The following is a 23447-nucleotide window of genomic DNA, read 5'->3' as shown; positions in this document are numbered from 1 at the left end:
TAATCCCTCAATTTTAGCAAACAGCAGTAACATTCATAAAGAGGTTTTGTCTCCTTTCATGCTCTACACTTTGTCATAAAGAGTATCTGGCTTAAGGACGTCTTTCTTTTGTCCCAGCTGAGCAATATAACACAATTGTTTGATCTTTCATACACAAACTTGTTTTGGAACAGTTGAGTGCAACAAGCCTAACACGCAGCTTAACATAAGCTTCTCACACACAGGCGTGATGATGATGAACTGATACTCAGAAAGCACAGTTGTCTTCCAATTTAGACAGGAACTGCAATCCTGCTGAGCAGATAATTGAAGGGATTACTCTATGTCACAAAATGAAGGTAGGCACTGATAGGTCAAGTGGATCCCTTGGAATAGTTTCCTTGGGATAGATTGTATGTATTGCTTGGAAGTCTTATGTTTCTGGAAGAAAGGGGACAGTATTTTGTGACAGCTGCATTACAACATCAAATCAAACCGATAAGGATGGCCATAGAGACTGGAAGGCCTAAACAGTTGTCACCAATGAGGTACAGTTGTTCATAGAACATACATCAATGTATGTCCTGTGACTGGATGAACACCAACAGGTACCTTCTTAAACTAAAAAATCCACCTGTTGCAAGGGGAAAAAAAGGGTGGCAATTACATTTTATGTATGAGGAGAAAGCATCCACCTTAATGTAGTAGTGATGTTCTGGTCATGTCTCTAATGCCAGTATGAAGTTCTGTTTTTCACTGGAGCAGAGATTTGATGTCCCTTTACCATGAGAAAAACTACATTAAGATCTTGCATGCTTCAGATGTACCTTCTGAGTGCACAAGAACTTTATCAATGAATCCACTGGCAGCAAGGTCCATTACCACAGATACCAACATTGGCGGTCTCCCCATGAATTTAACAAACACGTCCTAAGTAATTATCATTTGAAATTTGATGTTCAGGCTATATGTAGAGAAAAAGACTTAAACAAAATATTGATGATTGTTTTATCTAATTATATGTAGTGGGACTACAACAGTGCAGGTAGCTCTTATATGAGATTACTAAAATGCTACTTACCAATCAATCCCTGTCTATTTCATAGATCGTAACAATTTAGCAGTGAGGAAGAAGCTCATGAACTGTATTCTGGTTTCTTGGACTGTCTCTAATTAAATTCATGTTCAAAAGTCATGTGGACACCCCTCCGGGGCCTTTTCTTTAAAATATATCCCATATCTCTGAAGCCTGCATGGTTAAGTAGGGAACTACTAAGCAAACTCAGGTGGAAGAAGAGAGTCCACAGATAATGGAAGGAGGGGCTGCTCACTCGGGAGGAATAGAAGACAGTTGTCAGAGGATGTAGGGAGGTTACTAGGAAGGTTAAGGCCTCCTTGGAATTCAGCCTTGCAAGGGAGGTCAACGGCAGCAAAAAGGGCTTCTTTAAACACATTGCAAGAACAGCTAACATCAGAGGCAATGTAGGCCCACTGCTGAATAAGGTGGGTGTCTTGGTGAGAGAGGACACAGAGAAGGCAGAGTTGCTACATGCCTTCTTTTGTCTCTGCATATGCTGCTGTAGACTGTTTCAGGAGCCTGAGGCCCTTGAGAAAGACAGGACAAAGGAGAAATTTTCCTTGGTTAATGAGGACTGTGTTAGAAAACAGTTAAGTCATATGGGACTCCCTAACAGAGCTGATGGAATGCACCCAAGGGTGCTGAGGGAGCTGGCGGAGGTCACTGCCAGACTACTCTCCATCATCTTTGGTAAGTCATGGTGGACAGGAGAGGTGCCTGGGGACTGGAGGAGTGCAAATATCACTCCAGTCTTCAAAAAGAAGAAGGAGGATCCAGGTAACCATAGACTGGTCAGCCTCACCTCCATCGCTGGAAAGGTGATGGAGCAACTTATCTTCAGCACTGTCCTTAGGCCCATCAAGGACAAGAGGGTCATTAGGGGCAGTCAACATGGCATTACCAAGAGGAAGTCATGTTTGACCAACCTGATAGCCTTTTATGAGGACATAACCAGGTGGACAGATGATAGTAGAACAGTGGATGTTGTTTATTCTGATTTCAGTAAGGCATTTGACACCATCTCCCACTGCATCTTTGCAGCTGAGCTAGGGCAGTGTGGTCTGGATGATCAGGTAGTGAGGTGCATTGAGAACTGGTTGAAAGGAAGAAGTCAGAGAGTTGTGGTCAACTAGTTGGAGGCCTGTACCTAGTGGAGTCCCTCAAAGGTACGTACTGGGACCAGTGCTGTTCAATATATTCATCAACAACCTGGGTGAGGGCACCGAGTGCAATGTCAGCAAGTTTGCTGACGACACCGAACTGTGTGGAGTGGCTGACACACCAGAGGGTTGTGCTGCCATTCAGTGGGACTTGACAGGCTGGAGAGTTGGGCAGGGAGAAATTTAATGAAGTTCAACAAGGGCAAGTGTGGAGTCTTGCACATGGGAAAGAGCAACCCCATATACTAGTATAGGTTGGGGACTGACCTGCTGGAGAACAGTGAAGGGGAAAGGACCTGGGGCTTCTAGTGAATGGAAGGTTGACCATGAGCCATCAATGTGCTCTTGTGGCCAAGAAGGCCAATGCCATTCTGGGGTGTATCAGATGGGGTGTGGTCAGTAGGCTGAGAGAGGTTCTCCTCCCTCTCTACTCTGCCCTTGTGAGGCCACATCTGTGAATATTGTGTCCAGTTCTGGGCCCCTCAGTTCAACAAGGACAGGGAACTGCTTGAGGGAGTCCAGTGCAGAGCCACAAAAACGATTAAAGAAGTAGAACATCTTCCTTATGAGGAGGGACTGAGGGAGCTGGGGTTCTTCAGCTTGGAAAGGAGGAGACTTAGAGATGACCTCATTAATGTTTATGTGAAGGGTGAGTGCCAAGAGGATGGAGTCCGGCTCTTCTTGGCTATGCCCAATGACAAGACAAGGGCATAGTTGAGGCACAGAAGTTCCATGGAAACAAGAAGAAGAATTATTTCACTGTGAGAGTGACAGAACACTGGAACAGACTTCCCTAGCGGTGGTTGTGGAGTCTCCCTCCGGAGATATTCAAGACCTGCCTGGATCAGTTCCTGTGTGATCTGGTATAATTGATCCTGCTCTGGTGGGGGGGTTGGACTAGATGATCTCTCAAAGTCCTTTCCAGCCCCTAATATTCTGTGATTCTATGATTCTTAGCTCCACTTCATAGAGGGAACCTGAGACAGAAGCTACAAAATCTGAAAAGGAAAAGAATCATAAAATTCTTTGGCTTGGAAGGAACCTTCAAAGGTCGTTTAGTTCAACACTACTGAAGCAAGCAGGGACATCTTTAACTAGATTGGGTTGCTCAGAGCCCTGTCCAACTTGACCTCGAATGTTTCCAGGGATGGAGTCTAAATCCCGCTCTTTTAATTTTTAACCATCACTCCTTATTCTGTCATAACAGGTCCTGCTAGAAAAATCTGTCTCCTTCATTCTTACAGGTTCCCATTAAGCATTGAAAGGCTGGTCTCCCTGGATCCTCCTCAAGGCTGAATAACCTCAACTCTCTCAGCCTTTCTTTTTAGGAGAGGTGTTCCAGTCCTCAGATAATTTCTGTGGCCCTCCCTTGAACAGGGAAAAACACCAGCATTTTTCACTCAGGCTGTAACTGCACAACTTCACGTTAATGTAACTTTGCAAATCATCACCATCTGATTCATCACTAGTGCTCTCATTTCATTATGCTACATCAGCATAATGAAAAGCTACACAGAAAAGTGTAGTGAATTGTGGCTGGTTTTTTACGCTGTTATATTTGTAAATTTTTTCTTAAGAGTCAAGCTGGGTTTCTTGTTGAGAGTCTGCTTTAAAAAAACAATAACAACAACAATAATAATAAACCCCAACAAGACTAAAACTTACATCAGGTCAATGCAGAATTAAATTAGGGCATGAGCCATTAACTTCAGTATTAAGAACTGCAAATACGCTGCAAGAATTATGAAATCACAAGCATGAATATAAACTCATGAAACCCAGGGTTAAGTTTGCACTGAAAAAAAATCCAATCAATTAACATAAAAGACAGACATGTAAGTTATTCATGCATTAATTCTATCTGTCATGCTACTACGAACAAAAGCATACACAAAAAAAAGTCCTACTGTCCTGGAAACACATTTCCCAGCTAATCCAGTACCACAAATACTAAAATATTTGTAGTCATAACAATGGTTATGACAGTTTTACTACACGGTACCCTATCATTACTATTCTCAATAGCAACACTGAGAAGACACCTCCCTGTAACACAGCTCTTTCGTGGCTTTTGTGCTGACACAAGACCAGGTTATTAAGGAGCATCCTACTTCTCAAAAATCTTGCAACACACAATTCCCACTGCCACCTTAAACACTAATGTGGCAATATAGGGAAGCCCAACTTCCTTTCCTTTTGCTCTCCTGCATAAGGGCTTAGGTATAGTACAGTTAATAATGAATATGCATTCTTAGCCCACAAATTTTTATTCTGCTCTGCTAGAATTCAGGAGTTGTTTCAAAACATAGGGACTACTATTAAAAGTTGCTGGAAGTATTCATGGAGAAAGCTGAAAAGATTGACAGTGAATTTTTTAACTTATATAGGAAAGACTAATTTGTATTTTACGCTGTTTCAGCAGTCTTTGACTGTTTTCTTCAAAATCACTGGCTCAGTGGCACCATATGGAGCATGTTGAACTTAAGATACCAAGAATGTGTCCAAGATATATCTCACTCCAGTGTGTTAAAACATTCCACCCTGCAGCTGTCAATGTAGGAATATAATTTATACCCTAAAGTTTAAAGAAAAACAGTGTAGCTTACTATGCTTACAAAAACACAAGATTTTTTTGGTTCCAAGTAACAGTCAGTAAATGGAGAACTGTTAATCTTAAATACTGCTTTCTTAAATATTTAAAATTTTAGCTGATGATCAACTGCTTTAATTCTGCACAATATTTAAGCCTGAAAACAACAGAAAAGAAAAAGTAAAAAATTACTAAAAAGTCATTGAGGGACTTTTATATCTAGGCTTGGCACAGCTCGTCATTACTTTTTTATTGTCCCCTGACTGCTTTCCTCTTACAAATTGATAATATAAGATTAAAGGGCAAAAATCTCAGATACATTTTTGCACTGAGCAACGAATGACCATTGTTGTGACATTTTTACCTTTCTCTGATCATTACTTCTTCAGTCTTCTGTTTGTTATCTCCGTTTAAAATGTAAGTTTCTCAGGGCAGGACATGCCTCTTACTCTGCTTTGTACTCCAAACACCTTCTATAAAGTTAACTGCTGTAGCAATAAGAGTAGGAGATAGGTAAGAAAAAAAAGATTGTAAAAGCTGCCTTGAGATGGACATATTACTTAAATGGTCAACTCACAAGGCTTTCACATGCCTTAAAAACGATCCACAAAACCATTTTAGCAAGTCTATATTCTATATATGACACGTTTTAGAAGAACACTATTTTAGAGAATTTAAAAACATTATCGATATGATTTTTCATATGTCTTTGTCTGTAAAGTCAGGAAGTTGTATGAGGCTCAGGGGAAAACATTTTAGAAAGCTTCTAAGGCTATCTCATAATAGGTTATTGATGAATGGTAAACTCATATAAAAGGCTTAATATCCTGGAGGCCTTCAAGGGCAGGCAGTAAGTTACGTCTGCCTTGTTTGCAAGCTGGGGATCTTCAATCTACAGTATTGTCAATCTCCCATTTATAGCCATTGAAGGACCAGAGGTACCCATGACCATTGCATGTCTTATGTCTCTAGTTAGCATGACAGTGGGAGGGCATTTCCTATTTGCAGGGAGATTACTGGGAACAGGAACATGGCAAGAGTTTTCAAGGGGTGGTTTATTACAGAAGATGGCTAGTTGGGGTTGTTCAGAGTATAGAAGCTGACTCTGTTGAAAGACAACAGTAACTATGCTCAGTAATAAGTACTGCTGAAGACCTTGTTATACTTTCGATACAGCTGAGACAGGCACCATAAGATCTGCAAAGGTTTTTGTAAAATGCAGAATTAAAATAGAAAAACATTCTACACATATCAATTTTGCACCACAGGCTGTTGCTGGGTATGATGTGTTTGATTCCAGAAAAATGAAATGCAAGAAATATACAAGAAAAAAAGAATGTAGATAAGGAAATGTTATGGAAAGGTAATCATCATAAGTTGTTATGATCTTGATTTAAATCAGTAACATGGTTTAGACAGATTAGTATAGACAAAATTAGTTACATTTCAAACAGCTTGCAGGATGAGTTGGATATATTTCAAATCTACTTTTGGGAATGTTATCTACATGAAGTAAAATTTTTCTTGCACATTACCCTAAACAAGGGTTTATTTTAAGTCATATTAATAGATGAACAAAGTAGTAGCACTGAAAACAGTTGTTTGATTCTAATAAATAAAAGATTAGAAAACTTTCTACATGTTGTATAAATCATAAAATTAGAGAGTTCTAATTATCTGGCTAATATTTTCTTGAAAGAAATGTCTTTGTTCATGGATCTCAAGGTTGTCTATAATTTATCAGATCAGCAATTTATTTAGTGTCCGACCTTGTCTTTGGAAAACTGTTACAAAGAAAACTGAAGGAAAGGGAAAATTTATGGAACAGCACTGTTTCCTTTAAACTTCATTAAAGAGCTGGCATTCACTCTGAAAAATAAGTGTTGAGGATACTAACTGTGGATAGTTGTATTGTCCAATTATCCCATTCTTCCCATCCACCTAACACTCAAAATCATTCCTTTAATAATTGAATGGATAGACTTTGAAATAGACAGCTGGGGGTTTGTTTTGTGTTTCATTAACACGAGATACTATTCAGAAAATTGTTACCTTGAACAACAACCACAAGAAAGAACTAAGCATCTTCCTTAACCTATTACATATTCTCTCACTCGGTATCTATCCAAATGCCCTCCAGAGCAACCAACTTCTGTTAACTGCTGTTGTAGTATTCTACACAGTGCACTTTTAAGTTCCAAATAAAAAGAGAAACTCTTATTTAAGAACAGTAGAGATGAAAGTTCATTAAAAAGAGACAACTGCCATTTAACTTCTTAAAAACCCATCTGTACTGGAAGAGGTACAAAAAGAATAGGTATGTTTTGAATGAAGTTTGTTACAAGAAAGACCTCCCCTAAACTACTTAATATCTTACCACAAATGAAAAGATAACTTTGGGATGACAAACTGTCACTCCATGCCAGCTTGAAAGTTATCACAAGAACACAGCTGAAGATGATAGGGACACACTAACCACTTTGATCTCAGTTTTAGCATGCTCTACCTGAAATACATACGTGTATCGTTCATCCTGGGACACAAAGTTCTTTTTTGAAATATGAAAGAAAGTCATCTCTAAGTGGAGTTATTACTGACTCCTGAAACTTAGTTTCCACGGTGCACTCTAAATAATGGGCCCATCTCCCATAAGCACTACCTTGTATGTGTGCTTACCCACCTCTCAGGTTATGCACGTTCAGAGATAGATTACAATTAGCCAGTGTATGGTTATGTACTTTTTCAGTTCTTTTCACCAGTTCATATTCTAGAAAAAATGAATTTGGTTCCAGATGATAAGTGTTCTTTTTTTTGAGCAGTTAGATTCAGTAGTTTGACTCATTATCATAATTCACATATACCAAAGATGAAGCTCCATCCAAATCTGGCATTTACTTTGATGTTCAAATCAAATGCATCATGTTTGGCAACTATCTTGTGCAGAATTTAAATTGACTGATCCATTTATCTGAAACTGGTATGTGTCCAAGACCACTCACAGATGTATTTACCAGTCTGGAAGAAATTCCAGTAAAAGGAAAAAGACATGTTCACCATAGCTGCTCCAAAAATGACATATATATTAAGGAGTGTATTAAGACCATCTGACTACCCACCTACAAGGGTCATACATGTTTCAAAAAAAGTTAAGAAAGAACTTCATGTGATCAGCAGCAACCAGCTGGCTCTGAGCCCTAAGACTCAGATCATAAGAAGATGCTGATGGCTGCTTCCTTTGTCAGCTTAGTGAGGAAGTCCTTCCTTCTCCTTAGGTGCTGTTGGAAAGAAGGAACTTTCTGCTTGTCTCTAGATGAAGTAACTTGAGAATGATGAATACAATTGCTTGCTGAATTTCAAATTCAGAGTAGGGCAATCCTTCCAAAAAGCTTCAAATATAACCAGGAAACAAAGATTTATGTAATTTAAATTTTCTACCGTCCCAGTCATTAGACTGGTACAACTATTTCTTTTAAAGAAAAGCTCCTTCACCTGGAAAGCAAACTGATTCCTGTATCCATGTTTCCCTAACATGGGGAACTGCTGCATAAGTTGCAGGTTTCGACATAGAATACAAGGTATCAAATAAGGTCTATGGATTAATAAGCAATATTTTGATATTGTTACTTATTATGTATGCGTTGACAGTACTGTTCCTAAAGCAAAGGTTTATCAGATCATTTCTGTGGAGAATTAATAAAGACGAAGTGTAATGACTAGGAGAGATGAGTTCTGTTAACTTAGAACTAAAACATATCAAACCAATTTCTCCACTCAGTATTTAAACAAATGTTACTGTCAGTCAGTACCTCAAAATATAGCTTAAGGAGACACTTCCAGGTGCTTCAAAATTATCATGCAAAAGCTCAGTAAATGGGACAACTTACATTTATAAATAAGGCAGGGTTTTAGAGATCAGTTAGTACCTTTGGGAAAACCATGGATGCTCTTACGTATCTTTCAGGTATTTAGGTATGCTGCAACTGTATTTTTTCCTACTCCTTTTCCAAACAGTTTGAAAAGTTATTTAGGAACTAATAAAATATTTTTTGCAACGCTTAGGTATATTTATGACCCATTGCATGTGTTCATATAGTGCATGTTTAGCTTCTCTTGTAATACCATTTCTAGGAGGGAAAAATTATATTTTAATTTTATAATTACTAAATTTAATCAATAAGAATGCCCAGTATTATTAATTCTAAGGTCTTAACATTAAGTAGTCTTAAGGATCAGTGGGTTATATTTATTCTTAAAAAATTTACAAAGAGTAGAAATTCCAGTGACAGAAAATAATATAACTAGTTTGAAAGAAGAGAAGCTTCAAATCACCAGTTTTGCTTTTTGTTGCAAAAAGTCAGAAAAATTAAACTATTTAATGGATTTGTAGTCAGAAGTGAAATTTTCTTAAGATAACAAAAATATTATTTGAGCTATATGAGCAAGGTGAAGGAAGGTGTTGATAGACCAAGAACATGAGAAAAGAAACAAGGTTGAAACTGTAGTTTTGAAAACAATACTGCTATGTATGGCAAAGAAAAACATGTTAACTTAATAAAGATATTGCCAATTCTATTCCTAAACTCTCAAATTATGTTTTAAAGATTATTTCCTTATTAAGAAGTTTTTAGAACAAACCTCCAAAGCTCCTCTAACACAGTTTCAACTTACTTTTGACTTTTTGACAATTACCCATTTGCATTTTGTATGAATTTTTTTGTAAGTGCCTTCCGTATTAAATTACTAAAGTATTTGTACTCATACAGGTTGAAAAACATATCTAGTTTTAGTGTCTGAATTTATTACATTATATTGCAAATTTTCTTCAAAAAATTAGTTTAGAGCTATTTAGTTTAAGAATAGCCTCCAGACCTCTCTACAATACATGATGACAGGGTTTTGAATACCACCACAGACTCAGTACTGACTCCTTCTGTGGCCTTCCCTTTTCTTCTCTTTCAAGATCATTTTGTTCAGACTCAAATTTATAAACACAGGCAGCATCAAAACATACTCCCTAGGCAAATACAAGTTCTTTTATACAAAAGCTTCTGTGCAAGAACATTACAGCTAATACCTGAATATATCCATGCATAATAACTTTTGACTAAATACCTGCAGATGAAAATGTATTGAGTGGCTGCATATATAACGTAAGTCAGGATTAATAAGGATATTGTTGAAATATTACACAACACAAATTAAATCTTGAAGTCAGACAATGCACCAAACTGTGTTTCTTTGCTATGTTTACTGGGACAACCTAAATACAGACTGGTTAGATCAGATGAAACTGAGAGGTTATCAGGCTTTTTCTTTCAAAGTCCTCTGTATCACCATATATATTACCCTCAACATCTAGTCAGATCTAGTGATCATACTTCCTAGGAAAGCTGGATCAGCTAGGTGATTCAACAGTCATCTAGCCCATGGAACTCACTTTTGCTACGGACATAAAACTGCTAAATCTGACTAAAGGGGGCAGGTGGATAGGGACAGGTGTGTATGTGCTCACATTTAGACGTCACCCATAAGGATAACATGATGCTGCAGCCTTACTGCAAGGACTGTAACAGGGGTAGAATCCCCAGTACCTGTTGGTATAAAATGCTTTAGCATGATCTAACAATGCTCCGAGTCAGAAATTGGCTACATATATCCCAAATGGGACTTGAAATGTGGAGTCATTGAATAGACCTTAGCTGGACTGGGAAATAAAAAAACCACTTTATTGACACCTGTGTATTTTAGCTGCATTGTCGTTTGCAAATATATCTCTGAAATCAAATTGTTCTGGATTTACACTGATAAAAAGTGTTTTTGTGAACATTTTTACCTTCATTCTTCTAGTTCTTAGAACTGCATAACTAAATTTTATTCACACTCTTATTTTTGCAGCTCTTACATTATTTGTATCATATACTGCATGTTCTTGCCCTAATACTCTTACAATTGAAAACACATACACAGTTCACCTTTGAAAAGGCCTTTAGAGACAAATATTAATACTACACTGAAAACTGAACAGCAAATTCTGCAAGTCTTTCTTCACACAGGTGAGTTTTGTCCTAAATGTATTCAGCAGCTGACAGCATTTCAGGTCACTAACTGAAGAAAAATTTAGAACTCAATTTTGCTTGTTCCTGGCTCTGCTCTTGCTGGATGACCTTGGGCAAATAACCTCTCAATCGTCCACCTGTAAAACAGAGACAAGACTACACACCTACCTTTTTTGTTTTATTCTGAGCTTTAATGTTTATGAAGTGTTATGAGACACTCTGTGCTACAAAGTGAAAAGGGCTATCAATCATTGTCAGTAAAACACAAGCTGCTGACATACAGTGAAATCTGCCTTCCCTTCTCACAGGACATGTTCTGTCTTGTGCTGTGTTCTCTCCAGTATTCACAATCTTAAAATTATCTCAACACTGCATAACATAAGGAAGGATAAATATCCCTAAGCAATCTGAGAGACTACCAGAAAATATTTTTAGTTTTCAATAGTAAAGACTGTTGGAAAGTACAAGCTTCTCTTCTAAATACCTGCTTGTTTTCCATAACAGGAAAAATGAAAGCCATTTCTGAGATAGGATTCCTAGATTGCTTAAATAGCTAGATATTAGCTGAAAGTAGCATTAAATGTAAATTTAAATACTTGGGTGTCAATTTTCTTTTCATTCATAATGTGCTAGGTAAACTATAGTAAAATAATTACTTGCTTATTACTCATGAATTTCACTGCAGCAGCTGAGACAATGTAGATAAATACGATGATTAATTGAAACTGAATGAATCACAACAAAATATGTTGTTGTATAAGGTATGATTAACTCCACAGTGATTCATGTCATTTCAGATAACAGAGCTTTTATCAAAGACGGCTGCAAGCTTGGGAAATAATTTAAAAGCATTTTATCTTAAGAGAGCCACTGCAGTTCACAAGGAGAGGGGGGTTAAAAAAAAAAAAAGAGGGGAGGGAGAAGTGGATCCAGTGTCTGCAGCTGAAATAGCCTTGGGCTGTTTCAGCTTCCTTCCCACAGCACATCTTTACAACAAGCCATTGACATTATCAACTTCCCTAGTGCTAGAAACTCTCTCATTTTTCAGTTGGCCACCATTTATTAGGATATTTCAATACCAAGCAAGTTAATTATGTGAATTAAGCAGCAGTATTACAATGCCACAGCTTTCCTATGATTGAAAACACAACACTGGAACCAGGAAATAAGTATCAAAAGTCTGTGAAGACATAAAAGATTTTTTTTTTCCTCCAGAATTACATTTTTTAACTCCCATGCTCCCTCCAAAGACTTAGCAGAAATCTTAAACACAGGCTTTATAAAAATAAATGCTATTTGTTTACTGCAGTTTAGAAAAACAAACACCAGGTGCAGCTGACCTGAAAAACCTCTACCTATTAAAATAGAAGAGAGGATGAGCTGTCTCCTTGCAATTTTTTCCCCATGTGCATTTAATAAACTGGGTCAGAATATCTGACTATGATTTTTAAGTTAACTGCAGACTCCCTGTAGGGGACTGTGCAACCCTCAGTCTCTTACCTAGCTTGTGAAATGAAGATAATTATCCTCACCTGTGGGGCAAATGTCTGAGAACTTCTGAAAGCCCAACAGAAAGGGAAATACTGACACATAATTTGGAATGCAACACACTGACACCCAGCTTAATTTAATTTAAAATGATTAATGTTTCTGAAAAAATAATTCAAAATTAATAAAGATGTAAAAGCTGAAAGTAAAAGTTGAACTTGTAAGGAAAGTAGCTTGCATACGACCACTGACTGAAAATAACCCCTCAATATGAATCAGTTCCAGTAAGTTAAAGGTCTCTCAAGGGCTCTCTATGTAACATATATGCAAGTTAGCTGTATAGTAAAATGAGCCTCTTCAAGATATTCCGTTTCAAATACCATCTACTAAATGCCTTCTACAATAAATTTCAAACATTCAAAAACAATTTTAAATGCTTATTTGAAATTACTTCAAACAGAAACAATTTGGTGATATTTGTAGCATGACCATAACTGCCCTTACTTCTTGACCCTATCTGATACAGAAAAAGAGACTGAAATAATTGTCTCCCTTGCATTACTTATCGAAAGCTAAACTGTATTTCCCTCCTCCACACATCAAATTACACCAGCCACCTGATTTTCTCCTGTCTCTTCTCTGTTAATCGTTTCCTCAGAATCAGACAATTCACCAGTGTGAAAGGACATTCAGGTAGTCTGGAAAACTATTTGCTAGTTCTGTAAAGAGTAGCAATTACACTGGTGTAAATGCAGATTGATTCAGTTATGCCATTACGAATGCATACTCATTTAAAAAGAATCACCATGAGGCTCATTTAACTTACAAAACCGATTATGATTCATTCAAGATTCTTGTGAGCTGTGGGCAGATTTCTAAACCTGCAGATAGTGGTCTGGTCCCAAGTGATAATCCAGCAGAGAAAATTTGCAGGAGGGATTTAAAATTGTCCACAGTGTCATATATGTATAATATATAGAAGTATGTGGAATTCAAATTGTTTAGAAACATGCATGGTACTTTACAGAAAAGAAATAGACCAATTTTTATTTTTCTTAAAACTGTGATTTAGGTGTAAATCCTAGTCTGTTGACCACTTTCATGACAGAAAATTAGCAGGACTTCCATGCGTTCTCCTGCTTAAAACAAGCACAAAACTGGAAGTTCAAAAACAGCAGCATGTTAACCAGTGTCACCAGTTTGAGATTTACTGGTTTTCCTTGCCATTAAAGATAATTTTATCGTTAAAGAGACTTGCCTTTATAAAGGCTTATAAAGGTTAAAGGCTGTGTTCAAGCTGCACATTTTTCTAGGGATATTTATGTTAGTATTTGATGCCTCATTTGAAAATATTGAAAATTAGGGATGCACAATGTGTCATTTTGGTATTAAGACATGTTTGCTGTCTTCCTGCGTACAAAGGCATCCATCTTTTTATAGCTCAGGATTTGCAGCTCCAGAACCACCACTACAGCTATCATCACTGCTTTTAAAGTACAGGAGTCTTACACACAACCTGCTTTCTTTTCAGCATATTTGCTGTCAAATCAGCATCAATTTCCCAATGAGCTTGCAAGAAACATCTGTCTTTGCAGAACTTCAGCTTACAAACCTGTAATTAATTTGTTCAGAGACTGGGTGTTTAGAAGTAACAGCTCTTTACACTAGAGAGGAAAAAGACCTAATTGCCAAGAATGATTGTTATCTTAGTGTTCTTCAGAAAAATCCATGATTTCTTTTCCACATAACCTCCTCAAATGTTACTGATTGCTCTACGCTGCATACTGCAAGCTATTTTGTTTGGTTATGGGCTGTAAATCAGGAGCTCAACATGTCTGTAACTCTCAAGTTTCTAAATTCCACAATTTCTCAGTGATCTCCTGCCTACATGTAGGAAGAGAACCCAGAAGATCTTTACCACATCAGTATCAATATAAATATATTCCTGTGAGTCATGAATGACTGTCATACACAAGGATGAACCATGTGAAAGCTTTATACTGTCCCTTGAATTCTAAATATCTCCACAGAAAAGAAAGTGCTATTCAGCTGCACATCCCAAAACACACAGACCGTTCCCTCAGAAGTAGTCTCTTTCCTGAAGAAAAAACACCGTCATAACTCACTTCTTTTGGAGAGATTGGAAAGTGAGGTCAGATTCCTGCACCCATTATTGACTTCAATGGGTCAAGTATATCAGAGACAACAAGCTTTAGCCTTAACTGGAAAGCGCAGAGTTCTGAGAAAGAAATATATGCAGATTTAGGCCTATTGCCTCATATAATTGCTGTGTAAGAAACATTCCACAACTCTATTTAGAGATGTAATTTTGAAAGTTTTTCCTCCTTTGACCATTTTGTTACTGAAAGTTACTTTGAGTAGTAAAATATATATTCTAAGGTGAGCTTTCACAGAGGAATTAGCAGCAACTTGTGACAAAGCAGTTATCATCGGGAGATAATTGACCTTATTTGAGAGTTAAGCATCCTGAGGCAGAGTAGAGTGTGCTTAATCCTGGCAGGTTAATTATCCAGTGATTATGGTAGCTTGGAAGGTATTATTGCTAAGAACCATTTGCAAAATGACACTATTAAAAAACCCTTAATTTAATAAAAATTAAAAGCAATGACAATAATCAAGTTCTCCAGTCATGTATTGCTAGATAATGTCTACAGAATGGCCCTAATTGGATAGCAGCAATGAACACATAATTATTCCTATTCTGAACGTTCTGTACTAAATGTATTATACGAAGTACAGTTAATAAGTATCAAAAATCCAAGGCAAGATGTTTGTCTAGTTATAAAAAGGATTGAACAAATGATCAAAACACCAGTGGTCACTGAGCTAATGCTGAAACTGATACATGTAATGAGTTGTTATCACACCATTCAGTGTCTCCAATGCAGTTAAGGATATGTTGGCATTTACATTCTAAACTAGAACATTTATTCTGAGAGGTTTATAACTTGCCCATTTTAATTACCATCTGGCTGAAACTTGAAATAACCAATCTCCATTCAGATGTAAATTTTAAGTAGAAGATGTAATTTAAAATCACTTTGCCAATTGTTTTTAGTTTAGGAATGGCAGCAATTCGGAATTTTGCTGCTCTTGGATGTTTTTGTATTACTCAAACAGCTCAGTGCTTAACAATAAAATTGCATAGGTCTATAATATGGAGTGAAGATAAATATAGGGAAGAATAAAAATTGTATCTAACAGTATTGTTTGCACTAATAAAGTAACAACCATACCACATACCATATCTGGCTTATGTGTTAACTCATGCACTTTCAGTAGCTAACTACACCAACAAAACTGAAGAAAAGCATAGCAAAAAGCAAAGGGAAATCACATTAAATTGGCAAAAAATTGTTGTTGGCTAGCTGAAGTGGTTCACTGCCCATCAAGACATAAACACAAAAAAATCCTCAATGTACTTGTAGATGAAACAAATACAGTAAAAAAAAAAAAAACCAAAACCAAAACCACAAAACCAAAAAACCTAACCCAAACCAAAAAAAACAAAGAAGGAAGCTACTAGAAGGCAGAGTATGTCAGAATGAACTTCTCTTGAGTTTTGCAACTACTTTTTACCACAAACCATATGTGGGGAGCAGAAATACTGACAATCACAAGATCAGCATTTTCTGAAAACTAGAAGTACTCCATGCCAAGAGCATGGTTTCAAATCACACAGAAGTACAAGAAAATAAACCACTGCAAACAGCATTTCCACAACTCAAAAGCAGCAATGACCACCTTATAGACCAGAAAGCAGAGACTGAAAAATAATCAGAATTTCAACTGATTATTGTAAATAACAAAGCATCAGAAGCTAGTACTCTGCTATTTATATCTTGTACTGCCAAGTCTTAAGGATGATCACTTAAGTTTAAATAGTATCTTTTACCTGAAATGACACCAAAATGCTTCAGAAATTATGCAGAGAGAATACATGGAATCTTTTCAACTTGAATACACCTAACAGTCCTATTTCATGACAGCAGATGAATAATACCATAGCAAGCTGAAATGTCAGGGAAAATTAAGGTAGTCTGAATCTAATTTCTAAATTGGGAATGTTGCCAATATAGTATATCGTTGCTTAAAAAGTGTGCAAATATACAAAAGTAGTAATCTATGTTTTATCTTCTGAAAAGCAGTACCTAATGAGTCACTGTGATCTCAATACTCCTATTAGGTCATTGGGGCAATATTTATGTGAAAGACCAGCAAGGATTAATCCGAGAAGTTTCTAGGAAGCCTTATTACCTAACATTGGCTACATTGGAAACTACTTAATTTGTGAAATCTGACAAGGTTTTTTTGTTGAGATACTGCTATTAAGTTAGAATGTTCAGTAGCATCTTTGTGAGGACTGTATTGTGAAAGACAAAGGAAACAGTTGGCAATAGCAGCAAAATGTCTGGAAAATAGTTTTCTATTGCTAACTATAGTCAAAAAGGTTTTCCTTATCCTACTGCATCTAAAAAGATCACCATTTTATTTTCTTTTATTTTTGAAGTCCTATATTTTTAACAATGGTAGTCCCTAACCTGGACAGGCAGACAGTAGTGCAAAAAATGACGTGTGCTGGTGCAGCTCCCTGTGTAACTCTCAGGAATAACCATCAGCAGGAATAAGTCACTTTTCTGCAATTTTCCTGTACAAGCCCACAATTCACTTGGGTGTGTCACACTTTGTAAAGCTTTTGTTAACCTTTTTCTGCTGAGAAAACTAACATATTCTGAAGTGGAAAAAAATCAGAAAGTGATAGCACTACAATGACTGAAATCTGAATTCATTTGGTCTATTACCATGGACTTAAGAGGCAGAATTTCATGCAATCTGTTTGCCAACTGTTCCATAACAATGCTAAGCCTTCCTTAGATGTGCTGCCAGTCTATCTACTATAGAATCAATGAGAATCAATACTAAACCAATTAACCGTTTCTTAGTTTTCTCCTCCCACATGTCTCCAAAGAGTCTACTTCATCACAGCAAATGCTATTAATAGCAGTAGTATGGGTATCTAAACAACTTACAGAACCTCAGCAGCTCTGCAGTAGCCCTTTATAAGGTTTTTTTTTTCCAGCAGAAAGTTAACTTTCAGGTGAGCACATCATGCATGTGGACAGCTACTACAAAGCAGCCAAGGTGATGGATATTTCCTTTTAACCTAGAGTAACTTTTTCACATATCTCTACAGTACAGTGAGCAAGTTGTAAACCTCTAATAGGCCAAGTGACATCGTTGGTTTTTATTGATATATCACAGTCCTATGACCGTGGATTTAATTTTCTTGTGAAACTTCAAACGATCAGTCTCTTTCTCTAAGTAACAGAGATCCAGGAGCAAGGCTCCTAGACACAAACAGCTAAGTCCAAGAGAGGCAAATACTTCCATTACTTTTGTAAGACTCACCGTCTCATTTCCGAAGAGGACATCAACGTAAGGCATGACTTTCATCATAGGCTCTTTGTAGAATTGGCTAATAAATGGTGCAGAAAGATTCAAACTGAAGATCTTGTTGTTTGCAGAAGCCTGAGTAGCCACTTTTAATACTGCTTCTGGTGACACCGTCAGGAAGAATCCCTGCAAACATCCAAACAAATCAATGTATGTTACTAATTTCATGTTGGAAACCACATGAAGTATCTTGCTTCCAGAAGCTCTCCCCCAACCCACCTTTGTCATACACGTGCACAAAACCATCTGGAAAACACTGCCTTTCTATTAAGATGTTATGTCAGTGACAAAGAATCTGCACATGCCTAGAATCATAGCCTCCCAAAATGAAACATAACTCCCAACCTCTGCATCCCAGGTAGTATATCTTCCCACAGCAGCTAAAGCTAATGGTTATGTTTTAAAGGGTGATATATAATAATTCTAAACACCTCTTCTTAGTAATACAGTCAATCAGACTGTGTTGCTTAATTTCAAAGTCCAGTATGATGTCTCCATGCACAGTTAGGAGATTAATGAAATCGTTTGCCTAAAAAATTATTACCTTATACAATTGGTTTGTATGGCAAGGTTTTGGCAGCTGATGGCCTTCAGGGTTGGTTTCTGTAAGAAGCTGCTAGAAGCTTCCCATGTGTCTGATAGAGCCAATGCCAGCCAGCTCCAGTGGACCTGCCATTGGCCAAGGCTGAGCCCATCCATGATGGTGGCAGTGCCTCTGTGAGAACACATTTACAGGGAGAAAGTTACTGTGCGATGGCAACTGCAGCTGGAGAGGAGTGAGAATATGTAAAACAGCCAACTCTGCAGCCACCAAAGACAGTGAAAATGGAGGAGGAAGAAATACTCCAGGTGCCAAAGCAGAGACTACTCTGCAGCCATGGTGAGGCAAGCTGTTCCCCTGCAGCCCATGGAGGTTAATGGTTGAGCAGATATCCACTTGCAGCCCATGAAGGACCCCATGTCAGATCAGGCAGATGCTTGAAAGAGGCTGTGACCCTGTGCGAAGCCCATGCTGGAACAGGCTTGCTGGCAGGACTTGTGAACCCATGGGTTCACAAATCTCAGTCTGCTACTGAAGGAATACACTCTGTGGAAAGGACTGATGCTGGAGAAGTTCATACGAATTTCGTATGTCTCATTTTTATAACCCTAAAAGTAATTTTACTGTTCTCAAAACTCAGTGAATATCAGTAATTCTCAAGCAAGAGCAGAGACAATGTCTAAGGCACAGTAACAACTTTGAGGGCAGTGTGATAAATGAAACACCATCTCAGTTCCCCTTGTAACATCAGCACCATAACACTTTAAAAGGTATAATAATTAAGCAGTTTCATTTTCCAGTTTTTATCCATATTATTATATCTTTGGATAACAGAATATATTTTATATTTTTATTCTGCATACTTTAGCTAAGAGATCACCCTAGGTATTCTGCTCATTGGAAAAAAAATAATGGAGAGTCAACAGATTAGAAACTACTCAGAAAGTCTTTCTGCTTACTTCTCCTTACTCCATACTCTCTAGTCTATCAAATGCATAACTGATTTCAAAATCTGGGCACGATTTGCTGTATGACCGTAAAAGACCAGAGGGCACAAGAATGTTTTGCATCTTGTGGAGTTACTCAGTACCTTCAATGACTGGAAACTTGTAAACATCCAAACTTCTTTGCTATTTTTATATTCTGAAGAATTAAATGAACAGTTATGTAACATCTCATCTCCATAGCAATCTCTACCATCTTTTAGTTTTTCATTTTATGAGCAGAGTTGGATTTTTTAAAAACCTGTTCCAAACACAAAATAAAAACTGTTCAAGGCTAACATGTTGCCAGCTGTGGATAAATCACAGATTGCTATACAGTAAATAGCAACCTGGTCAAATAATTAGGCTTCTTACCCATTTTATGTGTGAAACTTCATCTGAACTAAAATACATCTGATTGTAATTTAAGGTACGGAATACTATCCCCATGAGATCTAACTCAGGCCTCCATCCAATTCCCTTTTCCTTGGAAAGGCAACATAAAAGTACTGAGATGCAGATAGGAAAGCTTACTTTTCAGATACTGCAAAGCTCTCAAAGGCTACAGCTCTGCCTTCTGGGTTTCCTAAAAAATCACCTTGCATTTTTTCAATATTTTTATATTTGTATTTATTAAGTAATAATATATTAAAACATCTAGGAATTAAGAGCTGTATGCATGCAAACTCTTGTAAAAACTGCCAAGTATAACTTTTTTTTTTCTTTTCAGAAAAGGCTGTAGCAACACAGAAAAGCCCCAATTGTAGCAATACAATTCACAAAATGGATTTAACAAAGTAGGAAGAAAATGTATAAAATCTAACCTGAACAAATTTGGGTTTAGAGAAATCTAACTAGACCTCTCTCCTTAGGTATTTCAGTTTTTCTCTGGTTTTAGTGGAATTGCAATTATAGCTATGGCCAGCATAGCTACAGAAACACAGCTTTATAAAGGTGAATTACAAATAGATAAGCCACAGACCATGCTATTGAAGCATGCAGTAATTTTGTCACCTCTGTGAATGAATGCCACGAAACCAAACAGGTTTTCTAATATCTCTCTAGGATTCACAAAAAAGTCACTCTGTGGTTTCCTTAGAACTACAGCCCTCATGCTTTCGCAGCTGCCACTGCTTTTGGTCTAGACAGATGTATACAAAGGAATGCCAAAGTCAACTAATCCTTACTCCCACAATTAACTCTTAGCCAACATTAGCTTTGAGTGTAAGAATAAGTGTATTTTGGTATCACTGGTATAAAAGAAGACATTCTATACCCACCTACGCATCTCAGTCTACTTCTGAGAGTTTTGTGAACCTCTCTGCCATCAAAACCCAAAGATACTTTAGAACAACTAAGAGTAAAATATATGTAATCAAAGGATGAGACAGTTAATATAAAGCAGCTCCAATAGCCTGGGAAGTTTACACTGCGCATGAAATGAAATGACTGTGCACATATCTATCTTTGTGAAAGAATGTTGTACATACAACGTATGTGATAATTGTTGTACATATGTTGTACATACAACATATATGATAATTGGACAGTGCAGTCAAAGAAAGTGAAAGGCAGGAATATCATATTAAGAAACCCATTAAACATTAAAGGCTATCAGACACACTAGCAGCATGTAGCATTCCTTTGGTCTGCATTGATTGAGACTGAGTATACCAGGTGCTACTGCTTCATGATGTGCCACTAGCTCAAAATGTAATGAGTCTATTTTCTGCACCAGGAAGAGGGTACCATTGTACCACAAGCTAGAGAGCAAGACTGAACTAATACAAACACCAGGAAAACAGGATGATAGACTGAATTATTTATATGCGTGTTTGGAGGTATACATGCAAAAACAACAGTAATTTTCTTATGCACTGTAAGCAGTCCTTTTGCTTAAATATAGTCCTTAAAGGCAGAAATAACAGGTTTGTGTATTGCAAACATGTGGCAGTAGGCTGTTTGTAACTTACGAACTTTTAAAATTCAGTATTAAGATGCATATGACAGCAGCAGACCAAGTCATGAGAGGCTATCATCCTAATCTCACTTTTACAATGGATCTTTTAAAATATGCCAGGATACAGTGAATAATGGATAGTCATCTACAGTCAACCCTTATTTTTTTTTATAGACACTGGCATTACTGGGAGGATTTGGTGGGTTTACACACAAGCAATTTGTCTTTGCAAGTCACCTCTCTCATTTTAGGTCTCACATGTAGACCCCAAAGTTTTCTTCTGACCTACACTAAACTCATACAATTGCTAGCTATAGCAGATCATAGAATCATAGAATGTCAGGGGTTGGAAAGGACCTCCGGGGATCATTGAGTCCAACCCCATTGCCAAAGCAGAATCACCTAGGGCAGGTCACATAAAAGATATAAGGGCAGTAAATTAAGGATGCCAAGTGTCAGCAGCACAGAATCACAGAGTTTTGAAGGAACCCGTAAAGCCAGAACAGCTCTGTTCAAGATGTTCTGTCCAAACTGAGAAGTGTTGCCATCATTTGCTCATAGGAAATAACGTACTTGCACTGAATTAGTCTGGATTACACACATGTAATGTCTGCACAATAAGGATCAAGATTAATTTATTCATTTTTAAGCCAGCGAGTATTCCCTGAAAGCCAAAACTGAAATCTGTGACTTAGCATACACTTAGACAAATCCAGGCCAAGATGATAACAAACAGCTTTGCAATTCTGAATTTATTGTTGTTTAATAGCACAGAAGCAATGTTTGCACAAGAACATACAGAGATAATACAAATTAGGATTGTTTTCAAACCTACTACCCACTAAAATACTTTTCCCCTCCCTTCCTTCTAGCTCTTCATCCACTTGTCAGTCCCATTTATGGAGTGAAAATAACTTTATCATATGAGTGACAGGATTTTGAACCATGGTATTCTGAGCTGGTGTTGAAATGCCATTTGGTAACAACACAAAATCAATAAATTGCAAGTGTGAACCGAGATATTTAACTTTTAGAAGCATACATACGAGTGTACAGCTAATAAAGATGAATTATATTCTGCTAACGTGAAAGGAACACATAATTTAATCCAACATTATTTTATACCAAGCATTTACATAAAAATGCAATTATGAAAACAGCACTCCCTCATCCATCTAAGGGGTGAAATTCTTCAGGCACGTAAGAAGTTTGACAGCTCTCTAGTAACAGTCCTGATAAATACTGTGATTCAGTAAAGCCCTACAGAAATCACTGAACTTCAAGTATGCTGGCAGTTCCAGTAAAGAGTGAGACTGCTAAGGTGCCAAATGAAAGTGCTGTCTTCAACAACAGATATAACCAAGCCAGAGCTTTTGGACCTCTGTATAGGAACCAAAAGGAAACTTCTTGGAATGTTACAGCAAAAGCTCCTCATCTGTCTTAACATGTATGTGAGTTTAAAAGGGCAGGGAACAATCTGAAAACTATCTTTAACACTGAAATATCTGAGCACCATACTTGACATGTTCAACACTGTCAAGTTAAGAAATTTTGTGACTCCTTTATCTCTTCCTTTCGGTTTTGAACATTTATACTTGCAATCCATTCTTACTTGAAATATTTAATACTTTCCTTTCTGAGCTATGACAGAAAAAAATCAACTGATAAAGATATTAAAACAACTTGGAAACAATCTTCAGAAATTATTAATGAAACCCCACAAATTAAATAAGCATGAAATAAACCTTCATTTATTAATGAAAGTGCCTGCCCTAAAGTAATTTTTTTGCTTTCTCTAGGAAAGACAAAAGCTTTATGTAAGTATCCACATGGGAAATGTTCAGTCTGTAAATTAGTTAAATACATGAATGGTACTGTAATCTATGTACTTGTTCTTCATGCAGTAAGTCATTTAGGAACATAATAAATACCTACACACTGTCAATTGCATTTTGAAACCATTTTTTATTTTGTAGGGATCAGCAAGTGGTTATTTAATGAAATAAAACCCACTGCTTTTCATCCAGTTCCTACTAGACACAGTTGGTTTAAATCAGGAAGAAAGGACAGCAAGAACACAACAATTTCTCTGAGTAATTGTTTTGGCTTGTTTCAGTATGCATTGTTTATTTTTACA

The 23447-nt window shown here is 37.1% G+C and overlaps 1 protein-coding gene across 1 annotated transcript in view; it reads right to left on the bottom strand.

The window, feature by feature from the left end:
* Positions 1-23447, bottom strand: part of ADK (adenosine kinase) — a 268966-nt gene that overhangs the window by 63544 nt on the left and 181975 nt on the right. The window contains exon 6 of the mRNA XM_054382192.1: positions 17782-17952. Coding sequence (XP_054238167.1) covers positions 17782-17952 — 171 coding nt within the window. The remainder of the gene's footprint in view (positions 1-17781; positions 17953-23447) is intronic.

Source organism: Indicator indicator, chromosome 7 (genome assembly GCF_027791375.1).
Source record: "Indicator indicator isolate 239-I01 chromosome 7, UM_Iind_1.1, whole genome shotgun sequence".
NCBI lineage: Eukaryota > Metazoa > Chordata > Aves > Piciformes > Indicatoridae > Indicator > Indicator indicator.
This window is presented reverse-complemented; position numbering and strand designations above follow the sequence as displayed.